Below are 19,282 nucleotides of genomic sequence, written 5' to 3'. Positions count from 1 at the left end.
GTTTGAGACAAGTTCGTTGATTTGTTTCGGTGTCATTTCGGTTTTAATGTTTCATGGCAATTCAATTTGGAGTTTAATGGCGAGAGGTAGGTATGGCCAAAGGGTGTTCTTTGGGCAATGAACTGTATCACAACATGTATTACTATGATACGTACCCCTATTATGATAGCTAAAGATCCATGGAGTATGCGAGTAACAACAGAAAGCCACATAATGAAAACAACAACAGGCAAATAGCCCGAAGGTCGTTAGGATTTGAATTGTGGATACCTAACTTGGAACACAAACATATGCTATTGTTTAGATTAGTTCCAAATTCAAACAAGAATATAACACACAACAAACAATGTTTATCCGTGAGCCTAGGAATATTAAATAAGTTGGATATCAAAATTGAAAATGATAATCACTACATAGTATAAAACAAAGTCGCTTTCTTTGTCCCTATGTCCCTTTGTATGATCCGGAGCTACGGACTACCTAGTGAGTTTACCGGGGCTCCGGCTCGAAAAGCAGGAGTAGGAATGGGGTGGTTTTTAGTCAGTAAGAGTCTGACACTTCCTTTCGCCTTGTCCAAGGCGCGAGAAGACATTGGATGATTTTATCCTCTCAAAAAAATGTCCCTTTGTATGCTTAAATCTTTAAAACTACGCAACAGATTTTGATGCGGTTGTTTTTAATAGATAGAGTGATTCAAAAGGAAGGTTTATATGTATAATACATGCATAATATATCACCATTACACTTATGCAAAGCTGGGGCTAATCGCTACTTTATAATATTTAAATAGTTTATAATACTTAAATACGAATCCAATCGAAAATATTTTAATAGTTCCCAAACGATTACCATTCTCGGATTAAAAGCGTTTGATTTGTGGAAATTCAAACGTGACGTGATATTTTTTCAATATTTCTGGGACATTCGGTCTGTTTTTTTTTATGTACCGATTGACATGAATATGAAAAATGATTTCATAGATTCAATGATTAAATTGAAACGGTCCGTTTTTGTATCATTTTGTCACAGAGGTTTAACATAAAATCAAAATGTAAAAACTGTGTGATTAACTAATACAGGCTTACTATAATTATGGTATACTAACTTGTGCCAGTGGCTTCGCCTGCGTTCCCTTCATTCATTACATACCCTGTCTGTATACCAAACTTAATCAAAATACGTTCAATAGTTTCAGTGTGTTTGACGGACAAACATCCAAAAACAAACTTTCACATAATATGAGTGTGAATAATGTGATGAGGTGTCCATTTGATGGTAATTGAGGTTTGTGTGGGCAAAGTACTATTAGACTTTGAGTAATCGAATAATAGGACAACGTTTTGCAAACACATGTTAAAATGAAACTAAAGTAATGCACCAATTTGAAATTAAATGATATCAAAAAAACAGACATCAAAATGATAAGTAACAAAAACCAATTGGTCAATAAAATCATAAATGTATTATAGGTATGCTATATTGATAAATATTTATCAAATAAAATTATGTGATCCAATATCACATAGACAGTTTCATTAATACAAGTAATTAGCTATTACATATTTTGTTATTTTTCTGATATTTTCTTACGAACATTCAACATTATCGTCACGATTTTTTAACCGTCGCATTTTACCTTTTACTTGCCTTTGTATATAAGACAACAATACAAAATACATTGTGTCTCGCGTGGATTCGCGCTCCCGGCATACCACAGGTTAATTAAGGCTATTTAAGTCTAAATAACCTTAATTCTATCATAAAAATATTCCTCATACATCCAAACAAACATCGACGCCATTTTGAATATATTAACTGAAGCAAACACACAGACATACATTAAATCATCATTAACATCACCCCCACTTAAGTACAAAGAAAATAATTGGCAAACTTTGCTAATATACATTCGTTTCTCGATCAATTTCACCAAATATTATTCGTTTATTTGTTTGCTGGAAATAATGGGAGGAGTTTGGCCATTTTGAATCAACTATTCACATTTAGAGGCAGTTGAAAACAAGCCTATACCAATGATGGATGCCAATCGTGTTTATGTTAAACTTGTATCGAGAATAATTATGTTGTTGGGTTTCGTTGGGGGGGTACAAATGTTGGCGGTTAATCTTTATTGGACGTTGGTTTGTGTAAACAAATGCTTATAAATTATGATAGTGTTTTTCGATCGATTGGTTTGAAGACGATAAGTATCAAATGGACCCACGGAGCGTCGTGTTTTGCGCACGCCTCAAAGAGCCAGACCACCATAGATGGGGCCCAGTAGGGCTGAAGTCCGATCCGGACAACACCACCCACAACACAAGTGCGTGATTGTAAACATTACCTAGAAATATTGTACAAATCATCAATAGATGTTAACAGACAACTTTTTTTACTAAAGCACGTAATTACAACAAAAAATTAATTGCCTTTGAATAATAAAAACACACATAACTCCAACACAAAATACAGAACTGAATCATTCAAAATCATTCATCGCAAACCATTTACCTATAACAAAATAAGCAAACATATTAAACATTTAGCGCAAACGAAATTCAATTTACCGAGTAAACAATTAGAGTATAAAATGAAATAAAAGTAAATTAACGCGTTAATCGGATTTCTGAACTATATGCCTAGTAATGAATGTGATTGTGACATTAATTAAGTATACTGTGACCTCGGTTTAGTTTGGGTTCGGATGTTATTAGGGATCAGTTGATTATTGTTAGGCCTACTATGACTAGGTTTGACTTTCAGATTATGTAACATGTCACGCTTGTTTCTAAGGCTAGAAAGAGAAGGGTGACCAATTTTCATGGAGTTACGGACTGCCTAGCGAGTTACTGGGGCTCCGGTTCGAAAAGCAAAAGTAGGAACTGGGTGGTTTTTGTTAGTAAATTTGACAGAGACCTGGTAGTACCATTGTTTGATAAACCTGAACCTTTTAAATCTACGATTGCTTAACTTGAGACCTGTCCGATATAGATTGTAGATGTTATTGCATTCCCTTCTTATAAAGGAAATGTTCTTAATTCTAAAAACTACTCGCACTATTCCAAAACGTAAATTGCAGCATTGGGTATATGCCACAGACTAAAAAGTAAAAATATTATAATACGATTATTTTGCGTCATATAATCCAACACAGAATACAGGTATTATATAGCACTTTATACTAACAAAATAAGATACGTATTAAACGCGCATACGATAATATTATAAACCTACAGTATGAGCAATAAAAGTATTCCAATCCTAAACCAAGAAAGAATCCTAAAGAAGAAAAATATCTTATAAAATACACCACATACCACAACGGACACTTTCCACTCATTTTATTGGCGGACATACGTCAAAACAGTACTGAACAACTCGTACCAAACACTGTCCATACTGGAGCGTTTCTTCGATAAATAAGTTTTATTTGCCGCCTCCAGGGGGCGCCACATCATACCAAATGCAACTGGGAACAGTAGCGAGAAGTTCAACTTCTCAATAAGTATTGATTGGCCGTGATAACTTATGGAAGAGAACTCTCGGAAGCTGGACACTGCTTTCCTTCATAATTTTTCTAGAAAATATCGAGTAAGTCGCTTTAGAGCTTCGTTTTGATAGACGATGGAGTTTTATGAGTAGTTTATTTGTTAGTTGGCTTGTGAAAGGGTCTGACTTTACTTTTATAGTTTGTTTCATACTTTTTAGCAGCACGTGTTTTTATCCTTGTAGAGATAGACAGAGGTGGATAATGCAAACACTAGTTAGTGTTTCCATCCCACAGTTGCGGGAGTGCCATGCTTCAGCATGAATGGGTCCGCTTGACCGGAATGATACTTGCACGGCCTCACAGAAAACCGACGTGACACAACGCCTGTATTGTGTTTCATCGTGTGAGTGACGTTAGCGGATATTTTGCCCAAATAACCCCCTTTCCAATCTTCCCGTTATAGATCCCCAACAATCCTTAAATTCTTAACGCCTCTAGTGCTTCGAGTGATCATTGGCGGCTGCGATTCCTTACCAACATCAGTGAACTTACTGCTCGTTTACCAGCGTAGACCATAAAAGACCAAAAACAAAAACTTCTGTAAAGAACAACACACCCTATATTACACAATAACGAACTAATAATAGATTCAAAATGTTCAATAAGTAAAGACCGTTACATAGCTATAGCTCACTAAACAACAATCAATATTACGTTAAAACAAGATAGTTCTATTGAAAACCCCAAACATTCTTGTTGTAACAGCAAACAGCCAACAAATCACAAACTGTTTAAGATTTACGACCTCTATCTATTAACCAATGAACTTTTCAAGCCCTATAAAGATACTAAACTCCAATCTAGGGAACCAGAGTCGAATTAATTGTACCTAAATTACACTAGGCAAGTGTTTAGGGCGCCATGTTACAGTGACACTGCGAAAGACGCGTGCCCATCTAGATATAGCCAAAGAGTGGTGGCCGCGCTAAAAGAAATTAGACAGGCCTATGAAATACCCATGAAGGCACCTATGAAGTAATGTTGTAGTGGCTCGAAGGCATAAGCTACATGCATTTTTTTTTTTTTTTTTTTAGCTCAGGGGGAAAATCATCCAATGACTTCTCCCACCTTGGGCGAGGCGAGAGGGAGTGTCAGACTCTTACTGACTAAAAACCACCCCGTTCTTTCTCCTGCTTTTCGAGCCGGAGCCCCGGTAAACCCGCTAGGTAGTCCGCAGCTCCGGATCAGGCATCAGCCCTACTGGGCCCCATTGAGGGTATCTCTATGCATGAAGCCCGTTCCTCATCATGCTTCGAAACCTACCAACGGCAAGTACCAATGTGACTTTTTTCGAGTTATAAGTACTTCCTAAGATTATTTAGACACCATTGACAAACGGTGAGAAAATCTGGGCTTATAATTTCTGATTATAAGATTGAAATCGCTAACCCGCATTGAGTAAGCGTGGTGATTAATACTCTCCATGCGAGAAGAGGCTTTGGTCAGCAGTGGCCACTAATAGGCTGATGAAGTGCTCGTCTAGAGCGCTTTCTATGGTAAATCCGCCTCTGTACTGAACTAATCTCATACATGAGGCGTAGATTTCTACTAAAACCCAAGTACCGTTGTAAGGAATTAGAATTCCCATATCATCATAGATTGAACGGATTAAACTTTACCGATTGTCGAGAGTTCCGAGTGAAATGCTATTGTTATCGAGTGTATCGGCGTAGAATCGATACACGGCGATGTGTAATCGAAATCGAAAGGGTGGATTTAAAAGCTTTTTGAATTTATACATTTTAATGTTGTTTCGTCGAAAAATGTTGGATGGGGCTTTTTGAAATTATTTTTCGAAAGGTCTTGTTATTGTTCTGTTAACCTGGTTTTGTTATTTGAGGTCATATAAACAGTACACTGAATATTTATTGTTTCTTGTCTAAGTTTAGTAAACTTTAAAAGACTTGCACAAGATGAGTTACAGTTTTATAAACTTAGTAGCTTCTGCCAGCGACTTTGCCCGCGTTCCCAGTGAGATAAAAAGTCTTATCACCCAAGTCAGCTCATACCCTATCTTTATACCAAGTTTCATCAAAATCCGTTCAGTAGTTTCAGCCCGATTGATAAACAAATATCCAAACATCAAAACAAACTTTCACATTTATAATATTAGTGTGATACATACTTATAAGTTACCATTCTTTTGTCAAAAAACAAGTTATTACGCAATACCTTTTTCATATTATTATCTCATTTCTCTAATGGAAAAATACAACGTTTGACCGTCTTTATAGATAGCTACTATTTATGATCAGTCTACCAGTAACGAGCAAGAATTATTTTCCATTCAAGTTGTGAACTACTTTTTCTATAAACAATTGTACTCAGCTGCTCTTGAACAATGGCGTCAGATAAGGAGGTGAATTCAAAGAGGTTTTAACACTTGAATGCTTGTGTGATTAATGTTTATATGAGGTATGAATATTGTCCACCATTCTATACAATTTTGTAGTAAAATAAAGCGTTCATAAATCATAATTTGATACATATATTTGTTTAATATTAGTGTTTTAACAAATTGATTTTAAAGGTGCCTACTTTTCAATTTTTCTTTTTTGTATTTTGATTTTCTTATTTTCGTGCCCGGCTGATCTACTTGAACAATAACCAGACGGTTAAATCTGTGTCTATGTAGAATAAAGGCACATATGAGTCTATCTGTCCGTCACCTGCCTATACACAAAACAGGTTCAGGCAGATCGGCCGGGCATATTTGTGCGTATATGCAACAAAAAAAAAAAAAAAAAATGTAGTCCGCAGCTCCAGATCAGGCATCAGCCCTACTGGGCAGCTCGTCGTGAAATTGTGATGCATGTTTTCTAGTCTAGACTTTCAAAGTCTGAATAACCGATCGCATTCTAAGATCAACAGAACTACTGTCAAAAAGATATCAGATAATCAGGTGATTTCAATTGTTAACAGACACATATCTTTTAACTCTAAACCTGTTCCTTTCCATCAATTATTTAGTACGTACATCAATATTAAAATTAGGTCAAATGACTAATTATTCAACCCCCAACACCCATACTTGAGATGGTAATAGTAATGGCTGATTTGTAATTCATGATATGGGGTCAGTACGGCACAACAGGCCACTAATTTCATTTTCAAAGCCATTGATTAGCTTCGAGTTATGAGACCCTGTTAGACATAGTTTATGAGTCGTTTGTAGACTTTATGAGTGAAATTTGAACTTGCTATGTAGTTAATGTTATTTGATATTGAATCTAATATCAATCTTTCATCTTCTGGAAGTGAATATGTAAAGGGAAAGTTAGATTTGTAAGACTTTTAACTTTCATATTGCTATTAAAACAGAAGTGTGAAAAAAAAGTGTGGAAGAGCCATGTTACGGCACGAATGGTCCGGCTCAACCGGAGTGATACCACGGCCTCATAGAAAACCGACGTGAAACAACGTTTGCGTTGTGTGAGTGAGGTTACCGGACCTTCCCAATCCCCGATTTCACAACAACCCTTAAATTCCTAACTCCAAAAGGCCTTTAACGCACTTGTAACGCCTCTGGTGTTTCGGGTTTTCATGGGTGACTGCCAGTACTTACCATCAGGTGATACCGTCTGCTGCCTTACCGGTAAATACCACAAAAAAAACTATCTTGTTACAATACTCATTTCCAGAAATCTTATATTCCTATTTGTCCTTTAATAAACCAAATTAAAAACTCTCTTACCCTATTTAGCCTCATATCCAGATACACAAACAAATGCCAAGTACATCTCTTAGGTTGAAACATTGATAATTATTCCGAACCGTGCTCCAGGGTCTTAGTTGTTTGTAGACTGCAATTAGTAACCTGTCTTACATGTACAAGGCTACAGAATGGCTCTATATATAATCTTTATAATGGCTTCTACGAAGTTCCTCTTTTCATGGAAGTTATACTCATTCGTATATATTTTTTGTACGTATCACCTCTTATAATTATTGTAGGTAATAATGTTTTCTTTTTTAGTCTCAGGACATTGTATTGGCTGTTAAACATTTGTATTTTTTTAGGTTCCGTCTTTAGATTTTTTTTCTTCACAAATTGGTTTCATATTCCCATTAATTTAGTTATAGTTTCATTATAGTATCTGAATTCAATTCAAGTCTACTGTTAATATAGAATTGAGTATCGTAATAAATAAGAAAAAAATCTATATGATAGACGGCAAAACTACATTAGCTCAAAAATATTCCTTTGAATAGAAATAGAAATGAATAGTAAATAATACGAAGTTTCTTGAGTTCATAACAATTCAAGAGACCTTACTACTTCCAAAGTTCAATAACCTTATGAAATACAGTCGCTATTTCAACAACAAGAAAATTCGTACAAACATAATCCTTGGCAACACGTGTCGTCAAAAATACGACAGCATAATCAGGGTTAATAGGCTTAGCGCCACGACGAGTGTGAATGTTTCTTTACTTTATTTACTATTTTCCCCCCTTTTTAAGCAAATCCTTGCCTAGATATATACCATCTGTACAGTCAATCTTTAGTCTTTGCTCCATTGAACTCGAAGATGGCTTGGTGTACCAAAATAAAATTGTTTTTCCTCTTAACTTTGAGTTGGGTTACGGCTCAAGAGTACATTGAGAGTAAGTAGTTTAGATAGATAATACTAAATAATATAGATTGTTTTAGTAACCAAATATAATTTCTTTACTAAAAGGACAGTAAAAATTTTTTATTGTCATTCCACGCCTGTTATTATGTAATGAGAACAGCTGGCGAAAAAATGTGACTTGTGTGTATGTGGCTAATTTATAAATGCTTACATGTGTGTGTGTTCATTACTCTTTGCATGTCTCCCGATGAATTCTGACTAAATGTAATATAGTAAAACATTGATGAAGACTTGATTATTGTAAAACTATCAAATCTATGATCATGTTGCTTATTTTCCTAAGCAGATGGAGGCAGCTTCGTGCAGAATGAAGAATGTTGAATGAAAACCATATAAAAAGTTCATATCCTTTGGAACGATGGTAAACTTAGGAGTAAGCCATTTTAAAAATGTGGTTTATTTAATGATAACGCGTTATGTTGTGTATTTCATTTTAGATTTGGGTAATGATGTGTTAGTATTGGAAAGTATGATAAAAAAAGAAAGAAAGAAAACCAGTTTATTCACGCCGGGTCCGGGTCGTGTGTATATTGTACTCACGACACAATTGGACGATGTATATGGATGTTTGTATATGTATGAAGAATGTAATACCTTTTATATAACTGTATTCATTAGTAACAAAATACTTTTGACTTTAGAAAGAAATGATGCCGTAAATTTCAAAAAGGCTAACCAATAGTTATAAACAGAACACTGTTCATATCAAAATCTAATTAAACAAAACCTTATTTTCCAGATATGCATGAGACAAAAGTTGGCACGCATTTGAAAGATTTACCACAATCATTCGAAGTGGGAGGTTTTAATGCAAACACGCAGTTCCAGAAATATTTCGATCAGATACAAGATTACGCTATGCAGAGAAACCTAAATGTGGTGTACAAAATTAAATTAGAGGTGGAAAAGCCAACGAAGTATCCTACGAAGAAATCGTTAGCAAAGAAAGGGAGGTCAAAGAAGTACAACATTCCTTTGAAAAAGACGAGCATGAAGCTCTCAAACTTTGAGGTGTGGCTGAGGAAGATGGCAGAGCAATCTGGAGCGAACAAGAAAGGGCCTCAGCAAAATTTCGAAAACTATCCTGCAATCACAACAGAAGGAGTAAAGTTGATAACAACGACGAAACAAATACAGCTCAAATACAAACCGATTATTTCAAGGATCAAGCATAATTACACGAAATTTGTGAAGCCCGTTAGGAACAGAATTATTACACTGACAAAGTAGGTTATTTGTTGTTTTATATTGAACAATTAAGATGTACCTTTAGGTAGGTAGGGTTTTGTAAATAAATGTTTTTATGAGTATAAATTATTTTATTCCATTTGTCTTTTTGTTGTATTTAGTTGTTATTTTTAACGTGCAGACGGATCCCCTGATGGTAAATCATCGCCGCTGTCCATGGACACCCGAAGTACCAGGGGTGTTACAAGTGCGTTGCCGGCATTTTGGGGTTAGGAAATAAAGGGTTTTTGGGGAATTAGGGATTTCGAAGATTGGAAAGGTGGCAACTGGACCTCCGGTAACCTCACATACCTACACAACGAAACAAAACGCAGACGTTGTTTTACGTTATCTCACAGATTGAGATCTATTTTATGTTTAGTGAGCTACTCGTTTGCTCCTTTTTCTATTAAAACTTTTGAAACGACACCGTTCTATTAATTAAATTTCGGAACAATCAAATACGCAAAGGTAATGAAAATGCTTTATTCATAATTTTAACAAAACAAAACGGCCACAAACCTTTTCATATTAGCAAACGAAGGTTTTAGCACAATGCAAACAATTCATTCTAAAATTGTATTATAATAGCTAAAAGATTCCATTACATACGAGGATCCAAATTTTCCATTCGTTACTTAAAGCTTTGTATTCACTAGGAAACATTTGACGCCTCAACATCTTCGACGATATTGCACAATATGATATGCGACGAGTTTTGTACATAAACATTTGCATGCTGTTGAGTATAAAATGTTGTCGAATGTAAACGTTCTGGTCAACACTATAGTTCCTTAGGCGACATGTTGCCAACAAATCTTACGAGCAAAACATTGTGTAGACACACATTGCTAAACAAAATTTCCACCCTTATTGTTTCTTTTTTTTATTGAGGAAATATCATTCAATGACTTCTCCCGCCTTGGGCAAGGCGAAATGCGGCGTGTTAGACTCTTACTGACTAAAAACAATCCGTTACTTTTCCTGCTTTTCGAGCCCAAGCTCTAGTATGTAACTTCCAATATGTGGACTACAACATGTTGCATAGTGTACACAAGGCTTTATTTGCCACAATTGCTGGCCCAGTTGCGGTCAAACTGTAAAAATCTTGCAATATGCATCTGTATGGCAAATTCTTCTCACGGTCAGCAATAAAAACTGTGTGCTCTATCAGTTTTGTTTCTCTCACCAGGGGCAGCGCTTATGAAACATATTTCAGCCAAATTGCCGTACATGAAACCCGGAAAATATTTGGAGATGATAAATTTTATTTCATATTTTTCCTTCGTGTTTTCTTGTTTGTGGATATTTTCTTTGAAGAAAGTTTCGTTTGTTTTGTAAATTCGTGGTCATTTCCCGCAAAATATTTTAAATATTTGTTTTTGAAATAAGTATACAGTTCGTACATTCTGAGTCATTCTTGATCTTTTCAACGTCTGCTACAAACTTTATCAGCACAAAGGTTAAATCTGAAGGTAGAACCAAATCGTATTGAAATTTGGCACGTAAGCCTAGTAGAATAAAAGCCAATTTCCAGCAAAAAATTACAATAAAACCCCTACAATATTTAAAACCAATCCCCGCACATCAATATTAGCGCACATAGAATCCGTAAATTCCAATCCTCTTTCTAAATCCTCAATAAAAATTTGTTGAGGGAGAAATCCTTTTATACCTTCGAGGTCGAAACCTCTTTCTATTCTGCTCACACGCTGTTTCACATTCCGCGGTGTCGTGCCACCGAAAGCTACATAAAGCCTTAGAGGCCTACATAACCCTGCACCAAATTAAATATCGTTCTAGCTCTACACAGTTCTGTTTGTTTCTATAATGACTTCTATTTCTGTAGTTCTAAGGTTCCAATTTAAATAAAATTTTATAGACAGGTGTGGTTTATCATTTTTAAAATGGTGGTCTTACGATGTAAGATTGATTTATAATCTTCATTATTTTTGTGGGGTTTGGGTTTTCCTGACGTCAGTGTTAGTCTCCATCTTTCTTAAATATTTTTTTATTTTATTAAGTTATATGTATATGTTGTACTTACGTATTAGTATTATTAAAGAAGTGACTAAATACCAATCTTAATAGTTCCATCACTTTTTAAATCACGTTTACCTTCATATTCATATTCATATATTTATTTGCATTCCATAATGTTAACAAAGATGTTTAAAGAGGCTTAGAGCTAAGTACAGATCATGGACCCTGTTAGGGCACAGCAAAAGAAGGCATTACATTATTAGGTTTATGTTACATAATTAATATTATATATATTCGGAGAACATTATTTATCAATTTAATTATTATATTAGGCATTAAAATATGAGATTAAATTATATTTTTATCATCCAGGTATTCTTTGACGTTATAATAACATTTGCTTATAAGGATTTTTTTTAATTTGTTTGTGAATACATGTATCTTTTTTTCATTTCTCAGCGTTTCAGGTAATTTATTATAGATTTTTATAGACATCACTAATGGGCTTGATGAGTGTATTTGTAATCGGGATGACGGTAGGTTTAAACGTGTTTTGTGTCGAAGTGTGCATCTTGTCTGTATGTCTTCACGTGTGGTATAGAATTCTTTGTGTATGTGTGCAAATTTACAGATTTCCATTATGTATAGGGAGGGAAGAGTAAGAATGTTTAATTTTATGAAATGTGGTTTGCAGCTGTCCGTTTGTTCTATATTAACTAAGGTCCGAATTAACTTTTTTGCGTTGTGAATAGAGTTGGTGCGTCGGTGCTATTTCCCCACATTATTATACCGTAGTTTAGCCATGCATGTGCATAGGCGTAGTAGGTAGTTAGGGCCGTTTTTAAGTCCGTTGTCTTTTTTACTTCACCGAGAGCATATACAAATTTTGACAGTTTGGATTTAATTTTTAGTACGTGTGACTTCCAATTTATGTTTGTGTCTAATGTTATTCCTAGTAATGTAAATTCGTTAACTTGTTCTATTGTGTGGTTATTAAAAGAGAAGTTTAAACGTAGAGGCTTTTTTTGATGAGGGTGGAAGGTTATAGTTTTAGTTTTTTCAAAATTAATTTCAAGGTTGTGTGCGTTCATCCAGGTTATTGTTTGTGTTAATATATTTTTTAGGTTAGATTCTATGTTTGTGATATCATGACAGGGGGTGATTATCGATATATCATCAGCGAACAAAACACAAGGAGCAGCTCCTTCTATGGTTTTAGGAAGATCATTTATATAAACGAGAAAAAGAAGGCATCCACTAACACTTCCCTGTGGTATTGAGGCACTTACTGTTTTGCTATCGGAGCGGTAGGTTTGAAGTTCTTTTGTTTTGTTATTGAAGTATTCGACTTCTACATATTGTGTTCTATTTTCTAGGTAGGATTTGAACCATTCATGTGTTTTCCCGCGGATACCTATTCCATAGAGTTTATCTAACAATATCTGATATTGTACCTTATCATATGCCTTTGTCATGTCTAGGAGTAGACCTATTGCGTATTTTTTATTATTAATTATATTAAGGGCTTCTTGAATGAATTTATATACAGCTAGAGTTGTTGACCTATGTTTGCGAAAACCATTTTGGGAATCATTGAAAATTCCATATTTCTCACAGAACGCGTACACGCGGTTGCACATAGCTTTCTCGAAAATCTTTGATGCAGTTGGTAATAGAGCTATTGGACGATAGTTGCTAGGGTCTGTTTTTTCATTTTTCTTATGTAGGGGTTTGACTATTGCTGTTTTGAGCTTTTCCGGGAAAACTCCCTCTTCGAAAGATTGATTTATCAGTAAATAGAAAGGTAAAGTAAGTTCATCTGCACATTTCCTAAGTAACTTTGGTGGGAGGTCGTCTATACCGTGGCTGGTTTTATTTTTTAAATTTTTTATTAATAGATTTGTTTCATATGGGTCTACAGGGCTGAGAAACATTGTATTTTCGGAAGTAGAAAGGTTGTATTTTGGTGTGTTTGTTCGTATTTGGCTTTCTTCGCCGATTGATGTAAAAAAGTTGTTAAAAATGTTGGCTATTTGTTTGGGTTCGGAAATTATTTTATTGTTTACTTGCAGTCTTAGGTTTGTTCGTTCTTTTTTAAATGTTTTGTTGGTACGTTCGTTGATTATACTCCACATTGTTTTTACTTTATTATTTGATTTATTGATTTTATTAATATATTGTATTTTTTTTGCTGTAGTTACAATTTGTTTTAGTATTTTTTCGTATTTTCTGTAATAATTTGTTATTATTGGGTTATTCGCCTTTATTTTAAGTGTTTTTAATAATCTTTTATTTTTGCAGGATATTTTTATGCTCTTAGTCAGCCAATATTTTTTGTATGTATTTTTTATTTTTATCCTACGTATTGGTATGCTTTTATTCAAAATATTTGTTAATGTATCGTGAAATGCTTTATAGTTTTCGTTCATATTTTGATCTTTTGGCATAATATTATTCCAGTTTACAGTTTTCAACATTGACTTAAATTTTAATATATTATCATCGTTAAATGATCTCTTGTTTGTGTAAAAGGTTGTTTGTGGAGTTGAAATTTTAGGTATGGTGATGTTTATTGTCGTTGCGCTATGGTCTGAAAAACCTAGATCTTTTACAGATGTGGATATTCTATTAGGGTGAAAGTTTGTGAATATTAAGTCAAGGCATGTTGATGTGGTTTGAGTAGTACGTGTGGGTTTTTTTATGTGTTGAGTATATTTAAATTCTAACATTAAATCTAGAAATTGACTAGTTTTTACATTGGTATCCAAAATATTTATGTTGAGATCTCCTCCTATAATAACATTACATTTAGAATATTTTGTGTTAATATACTTTAGAATAATATTCAACTGACTATAAAATATAACTTCTTCTCTCTTATTCCAATAAATTGTTAATAGTAATATATTTTCCCTTGGTAATTCTATTGCACATAGTTCTATAATATAATCAATGGACATATTGGTAATATCATTTCTTACAACATACTCGAAGTGATCTTGAAGTAGAATGCAGACGCCACCACCTCCGCGCGTGTTTCTACAGTTCAAAAACAATGATGTGATTACCTCGACAACCTATACAAAAATGTCAAAATCCTTAGACATAGTAGAATATAGAAAAAGATTAAGTTTTTCTTCGATAAAAATTCTTTGTTTTTTTAACAAGGGAAGTATAAAAAAGCGCTCCTTAAAATTAATAATGTTAAAAACACTGCCGCGGAAAAACGTAACGACGAAAAATTTTCAGCTGTATCGAATTCCCAATTTGCGAATTGATCATTTAATTTTAAAAGGGAGGGATCTTATAATCTATTGGGAGACTTGGGATAGTGAAAATTTACGTTGACTTCCAAATTATATTCGATTTTAAGGATTCGAGAATTTTCCGCCTTCTGATAATGACATTGATTGAGTGATTATTATAGACATCCATTGTTCTAAATTAAAAAAAAAATACTTTGTCTTAAAAATTAAAAACAAAAAATTTTGTGTTGAGTATTTTTTTTTCATAGAAAAACTTCTTCGTATGAGTTTGTTATGAAAGAGCTATTTCTTTCACTGTCTCTGTCGCTTCGTCAATGAAAACAATTGCTATCAATTGACGCATAGTTCGTATTTTGTGAACCACTTTATGCAGAGTCAATGTTTATTTAACTTCTTTATGTTCTCAAATTGAATTACCAGTTAATTTGGGGTACGAAATTTCTTCACTATTGTAATCTTCGAACACAACACTACCTGCCATTAAAGCCGTGGCAGAACTTCTTTACAACATAACATACGTAGACGACATTGGTAGTAAATACCTATATTCTAACAGAAAACTCAATTTAAACTCCAATTTAAAGTGACTAGGACACACTATGACGCAAATGAAATGAAAAATAAAAGAATATAAGGTGGATGGATGGTCTAGCCGAAGTGTTCCTCTTTGTAATCAGATCTCTGACTGTTGTTCCGAGCAGAGCTTAGAGCGATCCGTCGCGATAGCCCCGACACTTACCTTGAGCGTGTGCTAGTGATGCACGTTTATCGATAAATTATGGTTTAATTTTAAAATTGCTATGCAGTATCCTATTTATTCCATTGGATTATTTAAACGTGGGGTTATTGTTCAATGGGTAACAACCGGTCACCATATCTTCTTAGTGCGCGTTTGCTTTACATAAAAAATCGAAATGAGAGTGCGTTCATTGTTCTGATTGGTTAGTTTATTCGAGCCTGCAAATCAGAGCGCTCTCGTTTCGATTACTTTAAACACATGTAAAGCAAACTTACACTGAGGGTACTGGTCGCTATACAGAAGCGTAACTTTCAAACACCATTAAATTGTTTTACAATTCTAAGCACTCCAGAATCTGTGCTAAGAATAAACTTCAAAATGAACAACAACCCTTAAATTCCTACTCCCAAAACGCCCTTGTTATTGCTTACCATCAGGTGATACGTGTGCTCGTTTAATAAAAAAAAATGAATTGTGGCTGAGTTTTGATCTTTAACAACTATACTTAGTGGTTTTGATCTTTACTAACTATATTTCACGTATTTTTTTTATTTATCTTAAGGGTTCTCTCAGATCACCCAGTACGAGAATCCAAAAAATAATGTAGGTCAAAATTTTACAAAAATCTTTATCGACAACACCGCAGCCCTAGCGATGCATGTCGTGAGTGTTGATAGTATCACGGCGTTACTTGAAGCGATGAGACCGACTCGCGACTAATCTCAGCCCCTTACTGCTTGCCTTAACACGAGAACTCTTTGTATGCACGCAACTTAAGTTTACATTGTAAATACACTTTAAATGTTGTAAAAGGGAGGATTTAATGATTTGTTTTTTATAATAAAATAAACGTTGCCCCACACTCGAATTTTCTCCTGTGTTGTGGGTGCGTTTACAAACATACAAGTTCACATGCACATGACACTTAGACCCAAACAACAATTTGTGTATCATACAAAGAGTTGCTCCGTATGGGAATCGAAACCTCTACACTTTGCACGAAAGTCAGTTGCTCAGCCACCAGCCAGGAACTTGTATATTTGTAAACACACCTACGACACAGGAGAAAATCCTAGTGAGGGGCAACCTTTTATATTAAAAAATCATCAAGCTACCAATTACATACTCAATTCGAACCAATCAATCGTTTTACTCAGCCTAATTGACGTCTTTCGTAACAAAAATCCAACAAAAAAATATGAAAAGGTCATCGATAACGCATCCACAAAGAAAATGCAAAAGGTAACTAATTAAAAGGATACCCCCTCGTCCGTCCGCGCCCCAATGGACTGTAAAGTTATTTATTACTGCAGCAAGAATGCATTTTAATTTGTTTTACACCATCAACAGTATTAACTGCGAACGCTCGTACTCAATCTTCATAGAAATATATTTACGTTGATATTAAGCGCAGCTTTTCAAGCGTACCGCGCGAAATGTTTGTTTGAATGTTTCAACATTCTAATAATTATAATGTATGTTGCACTTCTAAATGAAGAGGACTATGTTTTCGTTGGAATGGAAACGAGAGCTTACTGAACTCAGTGGTGGGTTGTGAATGAATAATGAAGCTCACGGTTGTAGTAACGGTCGGGATGTCTTAGTAAAAGGAGATGAGACGGCCAGTGATGCTGTAGAAGTAACTAGTAGCGTACTCTTGTAAGACAGGTGTTGTCAGTTGAAATAGTTCAGATTTTCTTTCGTGGTTACATGAAGATGCTATGGGCTGAACTACATGCTGTATGAAAGTTTTTATTCGGTAGAGGATTTTCTACTTAAATACCCATGTTAATGCTATTCATACAAAGGAACAATAAAATATAATATTAATAAAATGACAATTATGACACTGACAATATGGCTATATGGAAGACTGAATATTTATTAACTATTGTGAATAGAGGGATTATAATTACTAGTGGTCGCCTAGTGGTCGAATTTCGACCATATACGATTTAATTTACAATACCACTTAACATACCTTCAAGGATAATTTTTATTTAACTCAAACTCAAACAAACTCTTTTATGAAACTCTATTCATATGAGACGTCAGAATATCGCAATGTCTATTGATTTTGACGTTTTGTCAAATACGATCAGATACTATGCATGTGTGTGTAATGTTTTATTTATTGATTTAATGTATTTTATAAGCATTATTTTTGAAAAATATTAGCGTTTTGGACTTCTCCTACACATAAACTATAAGTGTACCAAATTTTATGCTCCTACGTCCGCGCAATTTTCGTAAAAAGCGGTCCAAAGTTTTTGCATCACGTATTAATATATAGATATTGTAATAACAGTAAGTAGGAAGATAATTTGGATGAATGTTAATCAAATAATTTATGACATTAAATATTTGTGTGCCTGACATTATTTTTACAATTTTATTTGTTTAGACTTCAAGACATTTTGCTACTATAGACAATAGACAAAAGGTATGTATGTACATATATCCCAAGATGACACGGTTCTAGATCTACATTGGGACGCCGCAGAATTAGATTTTACCTTCCATTTGCCAACAGCCCGACAGCCTAACCATGAAACTAGTAAAGCAGACAGGCTAAACAAGATTAAATCCGAATATCTAAGCGGCAAGTTGGTAAGCGAAGTGAACTGTAATCTCAACAATTAGTTGGCAAAACCTAGTTGGGCAATTGTCGCTTGAAAATAAAGTTGCCAGTCGGATTCGCTCACATTTACTACGAAACAATGTTAAATATACTAGCAATATCAACCTTAAAACAATATGCACAAGTATCAATTTCGTACCAATACATTTGCATAACAAGATTGTAAATCGCTAACACGGCTTAAGGGATTTTGGATTTCCACTTTGATGCTAAACAGGAGCGTTTTGAGTTTAGTTAAAGGAAAGTTCTATCGAAAACTATTTAACGAATAGTTTCCGAGTTGAGCATTTACTGTTTTAGGTGTTCTGAATAATTTTCTATTGCAATAAGACTTGGAGATAGTAGTTATACTGTGGTAATTGTGAATGTTACTTGGCTAGGATTTAACCAAAGTCTAAGTTTCTAAAAGGTCCTGTTCTGTTCCTAGAAACATTTAATTTATGCTTCAAATAATACTGTTTCTCCTCGTAATATAAATCTAAATTTACAGTACACGAACTTTGCCAGCTATTGTCTAATAATTCTATATTTCATATTTCAAACAAAATTTTCATATTAAGAATATTATTAACAGTCGCACCCTGTAGTCTTTGACCTAAAAAATACACATGGATAGTGTTTCATCTTATTAACAACTCAACTGTTAGTATAACGTTAGTTCGGTTAATTTATTATACAAAAAATTGTTCGAGACCCTAGCAACCGGTCTACACATAAAACAAATCCCATACACAATGACACATCTCCACAAAAAACCACTGGAAGACCAAAAATTTTCAATCGAATCATAACCAGAAAATACGAACCGCACAGAATATCGAAATATCGAATATCTAAAATACAAACCTATTGAAAACTTGATCATTTCGAGTCCGAAACTTTCCGTATGAGACTCACAATGGGGGCGGTAATTTCTCGTGATTCGTATAAACTTGGTCCCCACACTCGATAAGAGTAAAACCAAACAAGTGTATAAATTAAATCGAGAAGTTTCTCTGTAGCGGAATCAGAGGGCTCTTGTGTTCACTAAATATGGATATCGTGGTGCGGACTATGGGACGGGTTTAGGGATCGCTAGATGTTGACCGGTGGATGTGATTGGTGGTATATACATAGTGTCAGATCTACTCAGTTGGATTAAAGATAATTATGGTCGAATAGAAGATTATTGATTCTCCTGGTCACTAGTCTTCTAGAGTGGAGTCTGGTATTGTCTTCAATCTTTTTTGTACATAGTGT

The 19,282-nt window shown here is 34.5% G+C and overlaps 1 protein-coding gene and 1 long non-coding RNA gene across 3 annotated transcripts in view; one reads left to right on the top strand and one right to left on the bottom strand.

Moving 5' to 3' along the window:
* Nucleotides 1-19,282, bottom strand: part of LOC126912830 (uncharacterized) — a 481,090-nt gene that overhangs the window by 366,648 nt on the left and 95,160 nt on the right. The gene's annotated exons all lie outside the window — the stretch shown is intronic.
* On the top strand, nucleotides 8,053-9,483 carry LOC118269933 (uncharacterized). Its single transcript, XM_035585323.2, has 2 exons — nucleotides 8,053-8,158; nucleotides 8,927-9,483. Exons 1-2 carry the CDS (start codon nucleotides 8,083-8,085, stop codon nucleotides 9,415-9,417), a joined length of 567 nt encoding a protein of 188 aa, XP_035441216.1. The 5' UTR covers nucleotides 8,053-8,082; the 3' UTR covers nucleotides 9,418-9,483.

This window comes from Spodoptera frugiperda, chromosome 30 (assembly GCF_023101765.2).
Source record: "Spodoptera frugiperda isolate SF20-4 chromosome 30, AGI-APGP_CSIRO_Sfru_2.0, whole genome shotgun sequence".
In the NCBI taxonomy this organism is placed as follows: domain Eukaryota; kingdom Metazoa; phylum Arthropoda; class Insecta; order Lepidoptera; family Noctuidae; genus Spodoptera; species Spodoptera frugiperda.
Note: the sequence above shows the minus strand (reverse complement) of the source record. Positions and strands in the feature narration are given on the sequence as shown.